The following is a 21,510-nucleotide window of genomic DNA, read 5'->3' on the forward strand; positions in this document are numbered from 1 at the left end:
TCGAAAAAATCAATAAATCAGAGGATGAGAGAAGTGGCTAAGGCTGCGCTGACCTAGATTTCGCCGTTGTTTTGAGTCGCGTTGTACTGGATCCAGTCGGTGGCAATCGGGGCGTGGTGCATATGCTCCGGGATGCCAAATCTACGCCACATGTTAGTCAGAATCGATAGTCATCGTCAGATTCCGAACCCTTCAACCAAGTCTTCAGCGATCGCCCCCAATTCTTTGCATTTGGCCTGCGATTCAGCAATCACGGAATTTCCGGCCGCAGGGGTTAAGATCTCGTTGACAGTGAACCAGCCCAAGTCTTTCTCCAGACGGGACAGACCATACAGCGCTCGAATCTACCCCATCTTTTCGTGCTATGTTTGCTTCCATGAGTCATACCGAGTTCAGCGTGTGACGATCCGACGGTTCAGCATATTGAACTGCTTCGACAGTTTTTTCGAGGACCATGCGCTCTCCATACGCAACCGCCGCAGCTTGAATCGCGTCCGATTCGTTCAACATCCACGTGTTGAAGAGCGATTCCTTGTTTGTCTTGGCCCTGGAACAACGTCAAAGTCACCCCACACCAAAACTCCCAGCGTACTTGTGCAAGCGCGCTGCCAGCCCATGGAGCAAGTAATTTTCACGGATTCGAAACAAGCGCAGTTGCCCCTCGGCACTCGTCACATCTGACGGGACTTGGAGGGCCAGTCGCTTGAGAATTCCTGGAAGCTTGGACACGACCGTGTGCTGCGCAACTTCTTTGGGCTATATGGACATATTCGATCACCAAACAAAATACAATCGTTCAAGCAGCACCTTGACGGTAGCGAGCAGTTCCTTGGTGACTTTCTGTGTGAGCACTCGATTGTCTCCTTCGGCCGTGATGCCTGCGTGGGCCCCCGCAATGGCCTCCCCGAATCGATTGGCAGACAAATACCTACGGAGCCCATATATCGATGAAATTGCGTTGGAGGACTGCAGTCGCTCACCCTTGACCACCACATCGCTCGCGGCCGATGGTCGCCACTTGCTCGTTGTTCCATGTCACGAGGGCTTTGATGATGCAGCACAACTGTAGCACTTCCGTGTGATCGTCCTTTGACTGGCCAGCATACCTGCTTTCCTAGTCAGCCTGCCGCCTCCGCCACAAGCAGTACCTGTCCTTGACATAGTTCAAGCCAAAGTTCAACGCGTACGTCGAAGCAATCAGTGGCACAATGCTGCGCTGCTGCAGCTGGTACTTCATGATCGGTGTGTCCGACTTGCCCGTCTCTCCCACCGCCAACCTGCACGGGGTGTGTCAGACATCCTTCACAGGACATGACACTCGGAGCGACGGCAATACCTAGACAAAGAGTACCGCACGACATTGGCAAGCGTGATCTTGGTCCCACCCATGCACATGGACGCAATGCAGACGCGACCGCTGAGCAATTGGTCCGCCAACACGAGGAATCGACCGCGCTTGCTCGTCACAGAGCTCGTAAAATCTCCGTTTGCAGCCACGTCGGACATGCTGTTAAGCAAGTTCCCCCGTGGAATCCGCACGTTATCAAACCAGAGCGCGCCATTGTCGACCCCATTCACGCCGATCTACGGGGTATACGTGGGGCCACCCTACCAGATCATTGAATCACCTTGTGGCCCATGTCCCAGATCTTGACGCCGGGAAGGACCTCATGCGATGCTAAGTCTCTAGTGGGTACGAGGAAACCGTGGATGCCTTCGTCCTTGCCGCCCGTCAACAACCTGCTCGCTTCATGAGATGCAAACGTCAAAATAATGTAGCATACCGTGCAAACACAACCGCATATTGCGCGTGTAGAGCCGAGTTGGTGATCCAATCTGCTCCGCGTAGGTAAGCAAGTGTGTTGAGAAGGGGAGCGTACACTTCTGCGCCTTTGTCGAGGGCGTATTAATGATGAATTCTTCTTTGGCCGCATCGTACGTCGCCGTCGTCTCCATTTCGACTGCGTTATTGCCGTATCCAAGTTCCGTTAGCCCGAAGCACCCGACGTTTTCAAATCGGTCGATGCCGTCGAGGAACGCGCCGTGGTGTCGGTCCGTTCCGAGCTTCAAGACAGTTCCGCCAAAGAGATTGAATTGCACCTACTGCAGGGATGACATCACTGGAGCAACCGCCTGTCGCACCGTCATCTTTGTTGCCATTGCGCCGTCGCACATGCCTGCAATTTCGTGCGTGGTGAAGATGTTTCGAGGGTTCGTGCGAAAGTCCTTCACGGAGATGATGCCGCTTTGGCATAACTTTTTCAGACGTTGGTACGCCAGCTCTCGCTCTTGATCGAGGGGAATGTTATACTTGGGGCGGTAGAGTGGGTCTTTGAACAGTTCCCGCAGTTTGGCGCTACGAGGGGACTGGTCAACAAGCAACCAGATCTCGAGGATGCTGAGGGGCCAAGCTACCGAGTGTCATGATTATCATGATCCAAAAGGCGAGACACCGTCGACGGATTGAATGTGGACAGGTAGCGGCGCTTGGAAGCGGCCAACGACGACAGCATCTTGGGAAAGTTCGAATGATGAAGGATCGCTGTTATGTCAACCCTCTATCCGGATCCGAATACAAAACTGCAACGTTCTTCTTGACGCCCTTCACAGCGACGTCAAGAAGAGCGCTTGATTGCCCCTCTCCAGGCCAGCTGCATGCACGCTTGATACGCACATACTTCATGGGAGATATGTGTAATCCTCTTTCAAGTCCTTTTCAAAGGTCTCAGTGGACAGGAAGCAGCCCAGCAAAGACAAGTGAACGACGAAAACATGCACCGCGGGAAACTACCTGAACAGCTGATGAGGCTCTCGAGCCTCATTAATGTGGCATGGTGTAGCCGCTGCAGTGCAAAGGATAAGCATTTGATGGGGAGAGGGTGTGTGTGCGCCAGCCACTGCCGAGGTTGGATGCCGGGGTGAGTTGCCACGGACCGTAGTCACGTGTCTCCACTTTCGTATTACCTGTATAAATAGATATATTCCATTTATGCATAATGTTGCTAAAAGTTAGATCGAGGTTCGTACAGAGTCGCGGGCGTTTTCCATCAGATATTACGTTTGACAGGGACGCCAAGAAAAACCGTGAGTGGTTTTATTCATTAAACTTATTGTCGTAATAAAACGCACTCGTTCAAATGCACATTGCGGCAACGCGATCGAACTGACCATTCCCACTAAGACACCCGAGAGAGTCGCGGCCGTCGACCCATCCACATCACATGCGGCGCAAACCGGAGACCGGTGGACCGCTACACGACACTCCACCGCACAATGGACGGAGCCGTGCATCTCAGTACGAAGCGCCGCGCTCGGACGTTGGGCTGGAAGGACGACGACGCCACTCGATCGAAGTGAGTGTCAAGCAGCCTCCAGCTTCGCAGTGGTCAAAGGGAAGCGGCGGCTTCTTTTCAGGACTCTTTCAAAAAAAGCCAAGGAAGATGTCAACTGGTCAAGTGTTTTCCATGTTTCGCAAGCCGCCGCGACCGTCATTTGAAGAGATTTCACCGCGGAGCTCGTTGGTATTCGCGGACAGACTGCCCGTAGAATCCCTGGCATTGACGTCGGACACCCAAAAGTTTTGTCAAGTGGAAACCTCCAACGAAACCAGTCGCAATTTGCAGCAGGACGACTTGCTGCACCGTCACCACGTAATTCTCGGTAGCAGTCGTCGGCAATCAGGGGACCGCGCGCGGACAAAAGGTCCAGAAGCTGAGCCATCCCCTGTGGAGGCACCTATACAAAGGGCTCCATGGCCAAAAGTCAAGTCGTCACATGGCACGAATAGCAACCGCCCACGCAGCCAGCACATCATGTCGTCGTCGTCGCAGCCGCATGACTCATCTGCGCCGCCGACGTCGATGCCATCCGTCAGCGAGACCAACGAGACTCCAAAGCCAACTTCAAACAGCCCTTCCCTAATTCAGGAACCGACTGGAATCAAAGCCAGGTTCAGCACCGCTCAGAGCCCAACACCTCACAGCATGAAGCTTCAGTCCGTTTTACAAAAGTATGGAGGATTTGCCTCGAACCCATCCCTCGGCCATACTCCCCCGCACAGTCAAACGACCGAAGCGGTAGGAGCGGCAAGCGAGAGACCACCGCAATACAGTCAGCCGGGAGATGGCCAAGCCACGGAGGTCCCGCAGAGACGGCCGTTTGTGCCACCTCGGGAAGCTGTTTTGTTCGGAACGTTTGACGTGGACAGCGAAGCAGACTCGAACTCGACGGCGGATGTCTCGCCGCTGAACAATTCAAAGGCTGTCAATGTGAACCATCCTCGAACGTTGCGCGAACGATCTCACAGCGAGGCAAACCACCACGGCTTGGACAGCACGATTCCCCTCGCGTCGACGTACGAGTTCGAGGAGCCACGGTCCAGTGCGTGGATGGACGCAATGACGTCAGAGACCAGCGATGGCTTTGGCGACAACGACAGCGATATCATGCCCACCACCAACCAAGCAGACAAGGCTGAGAAAGTGGCGGCGACCCGTTTCGACCACGAGCGACCGTCCAACTCGAGCGTCGACGAAGACGACGATGGGTTCGACATGGACAATACCAACTACGCCGTCAAGCGATTCCAGCATCACCGCGCTGTCGACGACTCGTTCGCGTCGTCGATTCCGATCGCAGAGTCAGTGGACGGGTCGTCGTTCTATAGCACCACCATGTACGACCCTCCTTGCTCGCCACGGCGGGCGCACAGTGGCTACGATGACGCCCACGATGACGGCGACTTTCCGTCCATGGGCGCCGTTTACAACACCCGCCAGACGTTTTCTCCCCAACTGCCCCAGCAAAACCTTTCCTCGTCTCCAACACCGTACGCCCCGATCGTGCTGGACAGCTCTTTCGATTCCAACGACGACACATTGACGTTCGATCGACTGCAGGAGCACGACCTGCGAACTCTCGCCCTGGGCAGACCCAAGTCGCCATCCCGCGAGTACGTACGATCGAGGATGACGAATGCCAGGCGGCGCTGATCACGCTGTCTAGTCCCAACGGATCGACCTCCGTGGAAGCTGAGCATCGTCCGACTGTTGTTTTGTCCGCGGACAATCTGCGGGCCCACGATGTCTTGATGTCCCGTTCGTCCCGTGGTGCCAACCTACCCGACCAAAAGTCTCGAAGTGCGTCCAAAAGTACCGCCATCGACAATCCACGGGACATGCCATCGCATCACTCGCCAACAGTGCCCTTTCCAACTCCTCCACCAGTGTAAGTTGTACGATGTGAAAGCTGCTCGACGTCGTAACCCCTGCCTGCCCATGCGTAGTCGACTTGAGCCAGCAGTTCACGATCGTGCCCCTTCAGCTAGGAGCATGTCCGATCCTAGTGGCCAGCACTGGCCACCCCCAACCAACTTGCAGCACGACAGCTCGGATGACTCGGAAGTCTCGTCGATGGACTCTCCCGCGCACTCCATTGACCTTGACAGCGTCTACGAAACCCAGCAGCTTGGACCATCTCTTCGAAGTGGTCCGAGGACTAACATCGTCTTGCCTCCGTCGACCCGCAAGGACCTGTACATGCGTCGCGAATCCGCCGACCGCTCAAGCCACAAGGTCACGTGGTATCCTGTTCGAAAGCTAGTGTACACCGCTGAGCACGACACGATGGCAGCAGCGGCCCACGCCATTTTGGAACGGGTGACGAGTCGCAAGAGAATGTCCAAGGAAGCCCTCGAAGTCAAATCGACCATGCCCGAATACCGCCTCGATAAAGCCGACTGGATGCTCGCTCGGAAGCGCCAGAGCGACGTCCAGTTGTTCACTATTCCAGTCGTTGCCCGCATCCCGATGGACGTTTTGGTTTTGGACACCACCAACACGTCGAGCCAGAACAACAAGCGTACGAGTTGCGCCGGCTATCTCATGAAGCGTGGCGAAGTCAACGTCACGATGCAGCGGCGGTACATGATCCTCCAAGACAACGAACTTGTGTACTACAAGACGAATCCGGAACTGAACAAGGGCTGGTTTGGGAAGGAAAAGCCCCGCGGATCGCTCCATTTGGGCAACGTGTCGCTCGTCCGGCCGTACTTGAGCACTCTGACAATCGAACTGGTCACGACCAAGCGAACGTGGGTGCTTCAGGCAGAGTCTGAGCGCGACTACAAAATGTGGGCGCGGGCCATTTGCCGGTCGGTGCCGTACGACGTCGTGGATATCGTCTTCCGCCGAATGTTCCAGCTTGCCGAAGTGGACGCGTCCAGCGTGAACGAAGTGCGCCTCGTGACGCTGCCGTCGTATACGGTGGTAGAGACTGTCGAGCACATATTCGTCAACTACAGTCAAATGGCCGGCGCCGCGCCGCTCAAGCCGTACAACCCGTCCGATTTTTTCCTCAAGGTGACGGGATACCACGATTACATGGTGAATCCGTCGTCGACAATGGACCAGTACATGCACATCCAGGACTGCCTCTTCTCCAAGAAGACGCTGTGCCTGACCGTTCTCCATCGCAACGTCATCGTCGAGTCGATTCAAGACGCCATTCGAACAGACACGCGCCGGTTTAGCGCGGCGTCGTTTTCGCAAGTGCGATCCCTCCCACACACGCCGGAACAAGTCATTCCCAGCGGCTCGTATTTGTTTCCTGTCCAGTTTACACTCGAGGAAGTCCAGTCGGTGAATCCGCAAGGAAACACACACGTTGTGGTCATGGCCGAGCTCGTGTACAACGGCGAGCGTTTGGAAAAGGTCGCCGACTCGGCCGAAGTGCACCTGTCAAAGCCGTCCATGTCTGGCCAAAGCAATGGCCGATGGAGTCGGTCGAGATGGTACAACTCGGCGCTCAACGTCAGTGCACTGCCCAAGGAAACGCGCCTTGTTCTGACCGTCTACGGCTTCCAAACGACTCAAATTGAAAAGTGGACCCCCCTGGCGACCGCGGGCGTCAACATTTTTGACGCGGACAATCTGTTGATTCACGGCGATCTCGCGCTACCTCTTCTACACGACGTGCCGTCGTTGTACTCCGGCCCCCTCTCGCGCATCGCACAACTCGACGACGGCGCGCCATACATTGTGGTATGTGTGTGTTGGCTGTGACCTTTCAAGGCATCTTCCGACGTTGATGATGGTTAGATTACGTTGGCGATTCCCAAAATTCCCGTGAAATTTGACTGGACCACCCACACTGGCATCGTCCGAGAGCCCAATCGGTCTCTGGACCGATGTGGATGGCTTGCTGAACGCGCTTCAAACAGCTTGACTTGGACGGAAAAGTGGTGCCAGCTCAACCATGCCATTTGTTGCCTCGTTCTGGCCGCAGACAACAAGTCCGGCAGCCCCCACCAGTCCCTGCCTCTCGATGGCGCACAGGTCGCCGTGACCGACACGCAGAATCGAAGGCACACGACCAAGCTAACGCAATCGACTCGTCGCGAACAGCATACGTGGGCATTCCAGCTCATCCTCCAAGGCAACCCCAGGGTGTACGTGCTAGCAGCCCGGACGCGGCACGAGCGAGATGCGTGGATGAAAACGATCGAGTTGGTGGCGTCCCGCACAGACTACGACTTGACGGACACTGCATCGAAGGACGACCTCCGGACGAGCTTGATCGGGCAGTTTGCCAAGCCCGTCGGGACAGCGCAGGCGAGTGCAGAACTCGGCGAATTTGACTACCTCGTCCAGCTGATTGACGAAAACCCACTGTATCAACTATGCGGCTACGAGAAAGCGATTCTGTGGCGTCACCGACGCGCGTTTCTCGGTTCTTTTGAAGCGCTCCCGCGCATGCTGACGTGCGTGAATTGGCTCGATCCTTGGCAATCGGCCGAAATGGTCGCGCTGCTCCCTTCCTGGACGACCCCCCGCCACTCGACGTCGTACATTGCGTTGCTGGAATGCGTTGACGCCCGCGTGCGCCAGTTCGTCGTGGACCAACTGACCAATCTCACCGACACGTCGTTCCGGCAGCTTATCCCGCAGCTGGTGCAAGCTCTCAAGAACGAGGCGCACCACACGTCGCCGTTGTCGGCACTGCTCATCGAGCGGGCGATCAAGGCTCCGAACCCGCTTGGACTGGACTTGTTTTGGGCTCTGAAAGTAGAAACGCACTTCCCCCAGCATCGAGAGCGCTTTGGTCTGCTTCTCAATGCGTATGCTGACGTGTGTTCGGTCAAGACGCGAGCCATGTTTGAGCTCCAAGACAATTTATTTGGCCAAGGAGGACGATTGGAGGCGGTGTGCCGCGAAATCAAGCGCGTCAAGGCAGCTGGGGCGTCCGAGAAGGACGTGCTGGCGTCTCTGCACACCCAGTTGAACCACGTCAACACATGGCTCCCCACGACGTCGTACCAACTGCCCATTGACTCGCGCATCCAAGTTGGCAAACTTGTGGTGGCCAACTGCCGTGTGATGAGCTCTGCCAAGCTCCCGCTCTGGCTCGAGTTTGAAAATGCTGAACCGGGACAGCCTTCCGTGGCCGTGATCTTCAAAAGCGGCGACGATCTTCGACAGGACGCACTTGTCTTACAACTCATCCGTGTGATGGATGACATGTGGCGGGAAACGGGCAAGGACCTCGGGATGGAGCCATATCGCTGTGTCGCCACCGGACCCAACACTGGGCTCGTCCAAGTCGTCCCGCACGCCGCGACGACCGCGGCGATCCAGCGGCGGGGAAGCTCCATGCGAGGCATTTTAGGCGCATTCAACCTCGAGTGTTTCTCGCATTGGATTGAGCAGCACAATACGACACCCAAGGCGCTGAAGGCGGCGAAGGACTTGTTTCTGCGGTCCTGTGCGGGGTACTGTGTCGCCACACATATCCTCGGCATTGGTGACCGCCACAACGACAACCTCATGGTGACGCGGGGCGGGCGGTTCTTTCACATTGACTTTGGCCACTTCCTCGGGTTCTTCAAGTACGTGCCGCTTCTCGGAATCGTCACGATCAAGCGCGAGCGCACGCCGTTTGTGTTTACGCCGCAAATGTCGCACGTGTTTGGGGGCGAAAACTCGGCCGGGTTTGCCAAGTTTATCAAGTCGGGCGCTGACGCATTCAACGTCGTGCGGCGCCATTTTCACGCAATCATCTCGCTCTTGCTCCTGATGCTGCCCGCCCAGCTACCCGAGCTCCGAGACCGTGACGATCTCCATTATGTTGTCGATGCGATTGCACCGGAGCTGAGTCCCCAGGAAGCAGCCGTCATGTTTGACGACCTCGTCAGGCAGTGCCATAGCTGCAAGTGGAAACAGTACGACAACGCCGCCCACCTGGCGTACCACGCATAGGCCTATCATGCTAACTTATCCCTTTCATCGGAATCGCGTTAAAAGCGGGCCACAACGATCTGCTCGATGACGTCGCTCCCTTGACCAGAGTTGTCTCGGTGATACCAGCATGGAACAGAAGATGCATCACATCTAGCAATTCAAAAACATAACTTATTGGCTGGGGGCGGGCCGAGGAGAGTCATGGTCCGTCGGCATCGGCATATGCTGGTCGGCCATGCTGAATTTCTCCATCACTTCCTTGAGCCCTGCTTCCGCCGTCTGGCTGCTCGCAAGGAAAATCTCGCCAAGGATTGCAAGACCCTCCGCGCGTTTGACACGCTGGGCGGCGGACACAGACGCGTCCTTGAACAGCTTAAAGCAGACGCTGCGGAGGGTCGCTTCGACGTCCATGACAGTGAAGTTCCATGCCGTTTCGAGGATGCCGCCGAGGGTTTCTTGCTGCAGCTGCCTCGCGAGTTGGTCTTCGCAGACCGCGTCGTCGGGGGTCAATTCAGTCTGCTGTTGCTTCTTCTTTTCAAACTCCTCCACCTTTTTCGCCGCCTTGCTGTACTTGGAGTACGCCGACACGGCCGACGACAAAAACTTGTACTTGGTCGACAGCACATGCGCGCTCTTCGTTACATTTTGCAGCCCCAGCCCCGCCGCGACGCTCTTCCGGAACCCAAGGTGCTTGTGCGCCTGCTCTTCATACACGTAGCCGACGACTCCAATCAGCGTCCCGCCGAAAGCGGTCGACGCGAGTTCCTGCGCCGTTGCCGTCATGGTCGTGCGAAAGTTGATATGCTTCTCCGACACGTCTGTCGCGTACTGGTTGTCGAGAAGGTTGGCCAAGTGGACGGCGCAAAGAACTTCGCGTCGCTTCTGTTTGAGTTTCGTCTTGTCAGTCTGGCCAAACAGATCCGTCGGGTCGTTCAACCCGTCCATCGTGTTCATCTTGGTCAGTTCTTGCTGCAGCGTCATGAGGTTCAATTCGCCCACAAACGCTTCGAACGCTTGCGACCCGAAAATCATGTCGTAAATTTGGCTGTTGTCCATGAAGAGCTGCTGGTCCACGCCATCGCTGCCGTGCTCGTCATACTTGGCACGAGAGGCAGGATCCGAGAGAATTTGGTACGCGGCACCCACCTTCTGGAACTTTTCAGACGCCGTCGGGTCGTTTAAGTTCTTGTCCGGGTGCAGTTTGATGGCCAGTCGTCGGTACGCCTTCTTGATGTCGACGTCCGTGGCATTTGGCGGCACGCCCAAGACATCGTACAACTCGGTTTCCTTGACCACTTTGTCTTCCAGAATAGGCGCGGCGGCATCGGCAGCCGCAATTTCTGCCGCCTCTTCTTGGAGGTTGTACACGTACCACTCGTTGGTTTCTGCATTCCACACCTTGTTCTCGTTGTTGCTGATGATTGCTCGGGGAGTCGCCGCAATGCCACGAGCGATTTGAGTAACACCAGTGACAGCTCCACCTCCAACCATCTAACCAAGCGAGTCATCGGAAAGTCACATGCAGATCGGCATACCACAACAGCAGAGGCAGTGCCGAGCGCAAGACCCTTGGCGAAACCAAAGATTCCTTGTTCCTTCGCACCAATGATTGGCATGGCCACAAAGGACCCAACTCCTGCGGCCAACCCTTTTCCCATGTTCTTCAGGCCTGACGACAGGCCAGCAGCAGCGTCTCGTGGTGCGCGTGTCGAGAAGATTTGAGGCATGTCAGCCAATTCATTGCTCGATTCTTCTGGACAATCATCCTTGATTTGTAGCGGAGGGGCAGACGTTGCCCGTGTCGCCGGTGCGCCGTTGTTGTCACCTTTGGTCGGCGCCGCAGCTTCGGCTTGCATCTTTGCGAGTGGAAGAATTCCGTTGTGTGGGTCCATTGCAGTCTCTGCCTCATCCGGATACGAAAGGGTTAATTTTCCTATACAAACGTCAAGTGCAGTAGTACATACCCAAAGTTTCTAGAGTAGATCGCACGATCATGGTCAAACTTTATACAGAACTATATCGAAGCGTATTAACCCCTTCGCATTCCATATAAAAATTTTACTCGCACGTGGCCGACGAAAGAACATGGCGATGTCTGAGAGTCGATGATGCGACCTACGAGTCGTCGTCGTGGCGCTGGAGAATGGCAGTGTACCGCGAGGGAATGGAGGTAAAGTACTTGGTCATGGCTGTTTGGAAGCGCTTCGTGTACTGTTTGGGATTGAGCACGGTGATCTCGCCTTCGTCCTGGAGGAGGCGCTTCCCGTGGTGCTCGAGCCGCTTCATGAGGTCGTACTTGACGATGTAGTCGATGATGGACACCACAATTTCCTGCTTCTGGCGGTTGTACCCGACCAGCATGGAGTAGTCCACGACATCCACGGACGCGAGGAAGGTCGAGTCGCTGATCATTGCGGTTTTGAGCACATCCAGAGCAGATTCGTGCATCGGCATCGGTATGCCCTGGCACATCTTGACAAAGTTGCGGTCCCACAAAACGGCACCGCTGCCTTCGTCAGGAGCAGACCGGCCCTCCATCTTGCCTTTGAGATCGAAGAGCACGTCGACTTGTCGTCCGTAAACCATATTCTCCATCACCAGGAGGTTCATGCTGGTATCACCGATCGCGATGCGATACACCCCCACAATTTTGCTCAGCATCGTTGGCGCCCCTTCCTCGATGGCTTTTGCAAGGTACTCAAAGTACTTGGGCGCAAAGTTGAGAAACATCTGGAGATGGTTCGACGGCACCACCTTGGCGAGGAAGCGCTCGTCCTTTGTCTTCATGAACCCGGCACCCGACTTACCGCCGCTCACTTGCCACGTCTCGCACGTGCACAAGCTCTCGACGAAACGCCTTTCGTCGTACTCGACGAGCTGGCGCAGTGCATGAAACTGCGTCGCATAGAAGCTTTTGCAGCCAAATTTGGTGGCCGACTCGAATTCGTTGTCGTCGACGAAGAGGTGCTCGATGTTGCTCCGTCGGTCGCTCTTCATCACGGTCAGCAAGTGTGTCCTGGACAAGTCGTGGGTGGCAGTGGCGAGCCCAAACCAGTCTTTGAGCTGGTTCGTATAGTCCACCGAGCAGAGCGAATACGCGACTACGGACGTCGGCTGCGTCGAGTTTACGAGCACGACGACGCCATCCACTCCCACGGGCAGACTCGGGTGCCACTGAAGGATGGATGCCGGTAGCTCGAGAAAATGCGATGTCGACGCAGACGTGCTGGTCGACTTGATCATGCCGAGTTTCGGGATGTCCGAACCGACCACGAGCGTGCGATTCCACGACTGCGACTCGCTGTGCGTGAGACTGTTGGACTGGCTCGACATGGCATCGTTCAAGTCGATGCCCGAGTCGAAGAACGTGATCCCGGCCGACACGACCGCGCTGAATCCGCCCCGTTGGTCCAACGGGGAGTACTCGCCATTGTTGACGCGGTGTACAAACTCGGCCACGGACGCCGTCGAGTCGACCGACGTCCGATTGATTGCACGGTCATCCAAAACAAGCCCCGACAGCGACAACGCCGACGGAGATTGGCCCGACAAGTCGGACGCCGACGGCGCAACCTGCGGGGAGCTCTTCCCCTGCTCCTCCACCGCCATTTGCTTGAACCACCACGTGGGCAGCGCATTGTTTGTGTCGACTTCGCTCCCTTGCTTGAACGTCGACTGGGTGCTCGTGCTGTCGCGGAGTTCGACACACATCCGGGCCGCGTGCTCGAAAATCTCGCGGAACAACGCGTGTCTGGCAAATACATCCACGGGAGGACTCTCGCGGACTTTTTGCGTAAAGCTGAGACACCAGAACCGAACGCTACCGCGCAACGTGGCGAGTTTATCCATCGACTTGGGCAGCTCCCGTGTCTGGAGCTGCTTTGTTTGATGCATGACACACAAATCCCCGAGCGCTTCGTCAATCTTTTGCAGCGTTAGTCCCCGAACTTCTTCGGCCAGTTGCACCAAATCGTCAAACTCGATCGCGGACGGCCTGTACGGGTCTTGCCATAGCGTCGGCTTCAACGTGACCGTCGAAACGGGGTCGATACGTTCGGTAGCAATCGCGACAACCACGTCCGACTGGGCAAAGTACCGAACGCATTGGTCCGTCGAGATTTTTTCCAGCTGCGGCGCCATCGCTGCATCAAACGGAAGCGGCCGCATGTACATGAGGTCTTCGATAAACTTGCCAAACGAATATGCGAGCATATCGGACGACATCTCGACGTACGTTGGGGCGGCGTCGTCGTACGGGCCACACACCCACGTGATCGGCGCCGACGTGCTGTTCTGGACAGCGTTCTTGGCAAAGTTGACCATGTCCAAGAGGGCGTCGCCGGCGTTTTTCTTCTTTCGATTCGGCTGCACCATCACGCGAATGTGCACGCGGGTCGTGTCGTGGGTGAAACTCAGCTGGTGCGTTTTAAAGGCAGTGCGAAACACGGTCGCGGCCGACTCGAAGCAGTATTTTGCGAGAAAGCTGCCGATGCTGCAGTCGCCGTCGACCGTGTAAAACTGCAGGACGTTCCATTCGGCCACCGACGGTGCCAAGTTGTCCAATCGACTCCAGCACGTCGACACGACCACTTGCGTCCCACATAGCGGTCGCGTGAGGCCGGTCGGACAAGTGCATCCTTGAATCGACGAATGTTTCGTTTGTAGCAGGAGGTGGTGAACACTGCTGGAGCTTCGCCTTCGCGTGGACTGCACTTTCACGTCGGACGCTTTGCAAGCCGGACACTTGTGGCGCTGCAGGGCTCGATACGCTCGCTGACTGAGCGAATTTTCCCTCATGGCCAAGTACATCGAATCAAACGACGTCGATGTGGTCGACGCAATGTGGGAAGGCGGGACAATTCCCCATGCACTCCACAGCGATCGTTGCAGCCGCAGGTGGTAGCCCAGGTGCACACTTTGCACGACAATATCTCGGAGGGCCATCAAAGCTGCCTTGGATTTGGCGCCTCGCAGACCCAACGTGACTCCCAGCGCAGGGGAGTCCGTCTCGAACACAACGCATTGTTTCCTGCTCATGCGATTTGCCGCGGTGGATGACGGCGACGACGGCTCCGGCGGGTCCGGTGTCCATACGCGGAAGCGCTTGCACGTGCCTAAAATGGCGTCGGACGCCATCTTGTCAACGTGGTCAAAGGCGGTGAGGACGGCGGCGCCTGTGACGCGAGCGATCCGTGAGAGATCCCCTGCCTTGATGTTCTTGACAACCACAATGTCGTTGCTGGCCAGACACTCTTCGGCCACGCGGTGCACGTGCTTCTGAAACACGACGACGTCAGGACGAAGCCGCTTGATCTTCTCGGCGGCGATTCGCATGTACTCTGTCTCGAGGCCGGCCACGTGCTCCAGCGGACTAAAACTCTCCTTGTCTTTGTGGTAGTCCAGCGCTGACGCAATCACGAGGACGCGCGGATTGTCGACGCTCGGTCGCATGCGTTTGCGAGCCATGCGTTTGCGAAGGAGGACTCCTGGCACGACAAAGCTGTCGGAGGGTGCGCCGCCGGGAAAGCACTTGATGCGACATCCCGCCACACCGTCTTGGACCGAAGACGAAGCATGTGAGCTCAGCGCGAGAAGAATGTCGATATATGCACATTGGTCGGCGATAGTTAGTCCAGGCAAGTTCGTTTCCTCAATCATTGAGCCGAGTTTGTCCAGGATGAAAGCCGTGGCATGTTCTGCCATACGGGCTTGGTTGGCGGCGGCCGCGGCTTGGACGTTGGGGAGTCCCGACGCATTCGCACATGCTTTCGAGAGCTGGTAGTTGCCATCTTTTACGAATCGGGCCATGGTGTCCATCGCAGGGTACGACGACATCAGAGTTCGGCTGGAGGGCATCGGGGTTGTGAGCGAGCGCGAACAACTTCCAAAGTTGGCATTGTTTCCCCGCGGGCGGTTCGTATAATGCACATCGTCGAGGTCGACGCTGCTGTCATCATCTGCGAACAATCCACGGAAACGGACGTGGCGGTGCGTCTGGTGCAGCAGATCGGGGTCGCTCCCGCATCGACGGAAAGTGGGGTGTGTTACTTTGACAGTGGGCGTGTAGTGAGGAAAGAGTGGGTGCAGCACAGCTGCAGATGGAGCCTTCACTGGAGCGGCGGGAACCATCTGAGCTTTTGGAAACATGGCGAAGAGGGCCGGGTTGATGTCCTGGAGAAACTGATTCGGCTCGGTTGCAGATTCTGAGAGAGACGACGATAAGATTGGAGTATTTGTGGGGGCATCGGCGAGTTTGGGAGTGGAGGGCGGCACTATCGAAGTGGACGAGACGAGGCGTTGATGGGGCTGCTGGAGGGTGGAGAAATTTCTGTGGAAGCCTGTTTTCAAAGTCGATGTGGATGCAGGGACTGCTTGATGCAGCAAACCCTCCTTGAGCTGACGATGGCATTTATGGCACACCAGTTGGTTTCGTAGCCAGTTCATGGACGCGTCGCGAGGCTTGAACGAGAGGGGCAGGCGGTGGCAGCAGGTCGAACAAAAGATCTGGCCGCATGACCGACAGTGGTGTCGCCGGCGACAGAAGGTGAAGAGTTCGTCGCATGCGACGCAACACTTGGCATGTTGATCGGACATCCAAAATTGTGTCATGGTCGAGTTGGTGCGGGGCCGGCTTTCGTTTACGTCCGTCACCTCAGTAAACGCAGCTGGCCATTGGGGACCGCTCGACGGGCACGTCATAAGGAGCGGTTTCTTACCATCGGTAGACAGAGGTTGACTGAATACAAGCGAGACACTACCAGACGAACGATTCTGTGCTTGCTTCAACCGAGACAGGACGTCGTCGTAGTGCACGTTCCTCAGATTCACGAGGTCGAACTCAATCAAGACAGCACCAGAAGCAACGCCAGTCGCTTCCGCTTCAGAACCAGCCTCTACTTTGTCGACTTGGCACCAGTACCTTGTCTGGGGATGGGATGGCGCGCGGCGAAACGTCATGCCGTATGTGACGATTGGGGTGGCCAGCGGCACCGTAATGGTTTCGTGCGGAATATAGGTCTGCGAGTCAAATCCACCTAACCTGAACACCGCGCGTCTGTCCAACGAGTCTCCACCTGTCGGCGAGTGCATCATCGACTGCCGGGGAAAGCATTGCCCAAACACGCCGCAGTCCATGTCCCGCCGTTGCTTGGACGGGCAATTCAAATCTCGATCTGGGAGTATAAAATGAAAGAGGTTCTTCGTAAAACGCACCCACACGTATTCAAGAAGAGAGGTCAGTAAAATCGCGTGCAACGTTACGCAATATAACAACGGGTTCTGTTATAAATCGGGGTTTCGGGGTTCAGCCTCGGACCGCGAGACGACTCCATTAGGCTGCCATATCGTCGAGCTTCACGACCTCCAGCAGCATTCCACGTCGTTACGAGATGACTGATGCTTTCGACAGGTTTGGATAGCGATTTGGTCGCAAGAGCGTTCGTTTCAGCTGCTCAAGTGGACTCACAACGCAGTTGGGATATTTCCAGTCGTTGGCTATTGCAATAACCGTATCAACATAAATGTACGCATTGCGTTCAATACTCGCACACGAGAGAGACTTCTCCCCTCGAATGGCTTGACCGTTGGCCCTTGGATGCCAGCTCGACGCTGTCCTTGACCTGTCGGTGATCCTAAGAGTGTTGGTGGTCATCATCCGCATATCGTTTATCCGGACAGTTGCAACGCGGAGACGGCGTAACTTGCGGCTGCTTGTGCACTTGGTCGACAGGGGGAATCTTGATGGGGCGTCCGACTAAAAAGCAGCCGAAGAGAGCCCCTTCAACGCTCGGCATGGAGCGCGCCATCGTCGGCGTAGACGACATGGTGCTCTTGACTTCTGTGACGGAGAACGGGATCCTGGAAAACCTCAAGGCGCGACATGGCGGTGACCAAATCTACACATTCATCGGGCACGTCTTGGTGTGCGTGAACCCGTACAAATGGCTCGACATCTACAACGAAAACATGATGAAGCACTACGCGCACAAACAGCGCATCGACGTCGTGCCTCATGTGTTCGCCACCGCCGAGGAAGCGTACCGCACGATGGTGCGTGACGAAGAGAACCAGTGCGTGATCATCTCGGGGGAAAGCGGTGCCGGCAAGACGGAAGCATCCAAGCAGATCCAGAACTACATTGCGGGGATCTCGGGCAGCGGCGACGGCGTCGACAAAGTCAAGAGGACGTTCCTCGAATCGAACCCGCTGCTGGAAGCGTTCGGGAATGCCAAGACCGTGCGCAACAACAACTCGTCTCGATTTGGCAAGTACTTTGAACTCCTCTTCGATGCGGCGGGGCGTCCGCAGGGGGGGCACGTGACGAACTACCTGTTGGAGAAATCTCGAATCGTCAAACCTGGCAAAGGCGAGCGCAACTTCCACATCTTTTATCAGCTTTTGGCGGGACTGCCAGATGCCGCGCGCGGCTCGTTTGGGCTGTCCAGTAACCCGAGCGACTTCGAGTACCTTCGCGCATCGGGGTGTTACACTGTGGATGACTTGAGTGACGCCGAGGAGTTCCAGGCCACGATGACGGCGATGCAGCACGTCGGCATCAAAAAGAAGCAGATCGAGCTTGTCGTGCAGATGCTGGCTGGGATCCTACACCTTGGGAACGTCGCTTTCGAGGACTTGCAAGTCCAAGATGCTGAAGGCAGTCGCGTCACGACTGGCGACGCACTGGAACTCGCGTGCCGGCATCTCGGTCTGAATTCGACCGAATTGAGTCGTGCGTTCTGTTACAAGTGGCTGCACACGATGGCTCCGGTAGGATGAACCCTCCCGCCATCCATTTCCATGGACGCTCACGGGTACTAGGGCGGGAAAATCGAGAGCTACGAAGTGCCGCAGAACCCCGACCAAGCGAGGAGCCAGCGCGACGCCATCGCCAAGTTCTTGTACTCGTCCATGTTTGACTTTCTCGTCGAGCGAATCAACAGTGCGCTGGACGTGGAGAACCAACAAAAGGAAGCGTCCGACCTCGCGAGCATCGGGATCTTGGACATCTACGGGTTTGAGGTGTTTGAAACGAACGGATTTGAGCAGTTTTGCATCAACTACGTCAACGAAAAGCTGCAACAAATCTTCATTGAACTCACGCTCCAGTCGGAGCAGGCGGAATACGGGCGCGAGGGGTAATCAGGTCGAGCATTCCCACACGTCCCCACCTATTCCTCTAGCATCACGTGGACCCCGATTCCGTTCTTCAACAACAAGGTCGTGTGCGACCTGATCGAAGGCAAGGCGCCGCCTGGTATCTTTTACGTGCTCGACGACACGATCAAGACGATGCACAGCCAGCAGGGCGACGGTGTCGACTTGACGTTTCTGGAAAAGATGGCCGGTGTCCACAAAGGCCATGCGCACTTTAGCAAGCGCGGACGAGTGTTTGAGATCAAGCACTATGCGGGAAATGTCCAGTACAGCGCCCTCGGGTTTGGAGAGGCCAACAAGGAGAGCTTGACAAAAGGTTCGTGCACAACCGCACGCGATGGCTCTAACGCATGCGGGGTAGACGTCATGGCGCTGATCCGGCGAAGCTCGAACAAACTGATTCAGTACCTGTTTCAGAATGAACCGACCGAAGAAGACGACCAGCCAGGTCGTAAGAAGCTTGCGCTGACGGCTGGATCCAAGATCCGAACGCAGTGCGCGGCGCTCGTGACGGCGCTCATGGACTGCCAACCGCATTACGTTCGGTGTATCAAGTCCAACGACCGAAAGCAGCCCAACAACATTGACGACAAGCGAGGTACCGATGCCTATCGTTGCGTTTCCAACTCGTTGCGTAGTGCTCCATCAAATCCAGTACTTGGGTCTGCTCGAGAACGTCAAGGTTCGGCGCGCAGGGTACGCCTATCGTGGCGAATACGGACGGTTCTTGGACCGATTCAAATGGCTCGCCAAGGACACGACCCGCGAATTCCGTGGCAAAGACGTCGCCGGATGCAAACTCATTGTCAAGGCGGCGCAAAAGGACGTCCCAGCGCTCCAGGACGAAGTCCAGTGGGGCAAGTCGATGATCTTCATCCGCACACCCGAGACCTTTTTCGCGCTCGAGAAACTGCGCGAGCGGACGTTCGGCGTGTTTGCCTGTCGGATCCAGCGCGCATGGACAAAGTACGCTGGCCGACGCCATCTCGTTCAGCTCAGCGCGGACATCGCGAAACTGTACGCCAAGCATGGCAAAGGCCGACAGCGCGTCAGTTTGTACCGGCCCTTCGACAACGACTACTGCCGACAGACGGACGTCCGCGCCGCGATCTTGCGCGTGTTACAGTTCCACGGCGACGAGAATGTCAAGGTGCTTTTCTTTGACAACGTCGACAAGATCTCGACCGGCGGCCAGCGGCTGTCCAACTACTACCTCGTCGTCACAGCCAATGCAATGTACATCTTCGAGACCCAGACGCCGTTCGTCGACCCAAAGACGAAGCGCATCGTGCCGTTGGTGAGTCTTCGCCGCCGTCTCCCGCTGTCTGCGGTCGAAGGCATTGTCATGTCGCCGTTCGCCGACCCATACTTTGTGCTCCGGATTGCACAGCCGCCGCTGCTGCCAGCGCCCGATACGTCCCACTGGAAAGACAACAAGAGCTCGGCCATGTGCATGGCGACGCAAAAGAAGTTTTCGCTCTTCACGCGGCGCCACCACTGCCGAGTGACGGGCAACTTGTACTGCGCCGACGTCGTGACCAACTTGCATCCGGTGCCAGACCGAGGGTACGATCCGTGACTACTCGATGGCCATGAACGCCTGTGCAGATGCTACACCCCCGTGCGCGTTGTCGACTCTGTTGTCGGGCACTTTTCGGTCGACATGGCCGAAGACGTGTGCCTGGCGTCGGAAAAGAAGACCGAGATCGCCGTCTTGATTGTAAATGCGCTGCGAAACATCTCCATCACGTTTGACAAGTCCATCCGCTTGCGGACGGCGCCCGTGCTGTCAACTAGTCCAAGTGAAACCCTCGAGTTCGAGACGGGAGCAACCAGCGCCATCACGACTCGACCAGGTTGCGACGGACGTCCTGTAGATGAGCCTTGACGAACTCATGTCGAATCGCAGGTGAAATCAAGATCACTGTTGCTGCGATCGATCAAGTCCCGACAGAGTACTTGGAAGCGCGCAGGAAGCGGGAACGCAAACGGAAGAAGCAGCGAGATGCCCAGCGGGCTCAGGACGAAGCGATCCGTGCCGCCCGTCGGGAAGTTCGCGACCGCGAGCGCGAAGAAGAGCGACTGCGACGAGTGGCTGAGAAGAAGGCGCGCAAAGCAATGGACCGTGCGAAACGAGCGAGCTCTGGCAACAACCTTGCCGGGAATGCGTTGAACAACGTCCGGAAGTTTGGGGAATCCATTGCGCAACAACCCCAAAGCAACGCCAATGCGGAGCTGGCGGCCGCACTCGCCCGACGACGAGGCAACTAAGACCAAAGGGAAAACATGTGCTGTCATGCGAAGAAGAAGGGATCGTTTCCACATCGTACAACGTGTTGGGATGGATTCAAAGGCAACCAACACCCATCGACACGACTCAGGATGAAATCAAATGAATTCGTCGTGTGCGCGATGCAGCATTCTCGACGGGGATTTCCACGAGTCGCGGCGGACGATTCAGTTGAATCCGTCGGCAGCGTTCGTGCAAGGGCAGGGCCTCACCGCCGTTCGGCGTGAAAATCCTTGCCCCCTCGATGTACTCGAAACATCGACTGCTGACGAAACCTCGACACGAATGAGGCAAGTTGCATTCCCCGAGACGACCATGATGAGCATGCTGTGTGTCTCCTGTAAATACAGGCATGGCTTCACTCACGTGGATGAAATCGCAGTACACACGTGCCTCCGTTCGTCCTGTCGATGGACAACGCACAAGGGCAAGCGGGTCCAAAGGGCGTCCCCGCCGTTCGCCGACGTCGATGCGACCGGACCGAGCATGTCACCACCCAGTATGAAAGCAACTCGACACTTGAAACGTGTGAAACGTTCGATTCGACGGGTGAGATGCAAACGGGCAGGGCGGCGGCGGCGCCACGACAACCTCTGCAGCCCCCTACGGTCACACTCCCACCATCATCGGGTGGACGGATGCAGATGGGCAAGCTAGTAAAAAAGCGCTCGGCTCGCGTGATTTGTCGCATCCCTTTCAACCACGTCGTCCGCCGCCATTGTCTGGGAGGTGCTGTTCAATCCCAGCGTGGCGACGTCGAAAAACGCAGATTCTGGCCCTCGTCACTCGCCCGTCCACTTTGATAGAAGGCTCACGCCATCCCGAGGAAGG

General features: G+C 56.5%; 5 protein-coding genes across 5 annotated transcripts; 2 read left to right on the forward strand and 3 right to left on the reverse strand.

Moving 5' to 3' along the window:
* Window positions 1–53: 53 nt before the first annotated feature.
* On the reverse strand, window positions 54–2,513 carry H310_09362 (hypothetical protein; the record flags this gene model as incomplete). The annotated part of the gene is made up of 13 exons (XM_008875417.1): window positions 54–141; window positions 190–344; window positions 388–547; window positions 593–702; window positions 808–928; window positions 981–1,106; window positions 1,140–1,277; window positions 1,337–1,584; window positions 1,629–1,740; window positions 1,785–1,836; window positions 1,881–2,100; window positions 2,143–2,356; window positions 2,416–2,513. 13 exons carry the CDS (start codon window positions 2,511–2,513, stop codon window positions 54–56), a joined length of 1,842 nt encoding a protein of 613 aa, XP_008873639.1.
* A 633-nt stretch (window positions 2,514–3,146) lies between these two features.
* On the forward strand, window positions 3,147–9,292 carry H310_09363 (hypothetical protein). The gene is made up of 4 exons (XM_008875418.1): window positions 3,147–4,951; window positions 5,005–5,226; window positions 5,285–7,040; window positions 7,098–9,292. The coding sequence occupies exons 1-4, from the start codon at window positions 3,222–3,224 to the stop codon at window positions 9,252–9,254; spliced, it is 5,865 nt and encodes a 1,954-aa protein (XP_008873640.1). The 5' UTR covers window positions 3,147–3,221; the 3' UTR covers window positions 9,255–9,292.
* On the reverse strand, window positions 9,275–11,111 carry H310_09364 (hypothetical protein). The gene is made up of 2 exons (XM_008875419.1): window positions 10,772–11,111; window positions 9,275–10,727 (listed from the first exon to the last, which is right to left on the reverse strand). The coding sequence occupies exons 1-2, from the start codon at window positions 11,090–11,092 to the stop codon at window positions 9,408–9,410; spliced, it is 1,641 nt and encodes a 546-aa protein (XP_008873641.1). The 5' UTR covers window positions 11,093–11,111; the 3' UTR covers window positions 9,275–9,407.
* Window positions 11,112–11,258: 147 nt separating this feature from the next.
* On the reverse strand, window positions 11,259–16,406 carry H310_09365 (hypothetical protein). Its single transcript, XM_008875420.1, has one exon. The coding sequence runs from the start codon at window positions 16,368–16,370 to the stop codon at window positions 11,352–11,354; it is 5,019 nt and encodes a 1,672-aa protein (XP_008873642.1). The 5' UTR covers window positions 16,371–16,406; the 3' UTR covers window positions 11,259–11,351.
* Window positions 16,407–16,912: 506 nt separating this feature from the next.
* Window positions 16,913–20,884, forward strand: H310_09366 (hypothetical protein). Its single transcript, XM_008875421.1, has 7 exons — window positions 16,913–18,002; window positions 18,054–18,370; window positions 18,416–18,705; window positions 18,751–18,987; window positions 19,028–19,955; window positions 19,998–20,245; window positions 20,299–20,884. The coding sequence occupies exons 1-7, from the start codon at window positions 16,977–16,979 to the stop codon at window positions 20,658–20,660; spliced, it is 3,408 nt and encodes a 1,135-aa protein (XP_008873643.1). The 5' UTR covers window positions 16,913–16,976; the 3' UTR covers window positions 20,661–20,884.
* The last annotated feature ends 626 nt before the right edge of the window (window positions 20,885–21,510 follow it).

The sequence above is a fragment of the Aphanomyces invadans genome (assembly GCF_000520115.1).
Source record: "Aphanomyces invadans strain NJM9701 unplaced genomic scaffold supercont1.20, whole genome shotgun sequence".
Classification (NCBI taxonomy): domain Eukaryota; phylum Oomycota; class Saprolegniomycetes; order Saprolegniales; family Verrucalvaceae; genus Aphanomyces; species Aphanomyces invadans.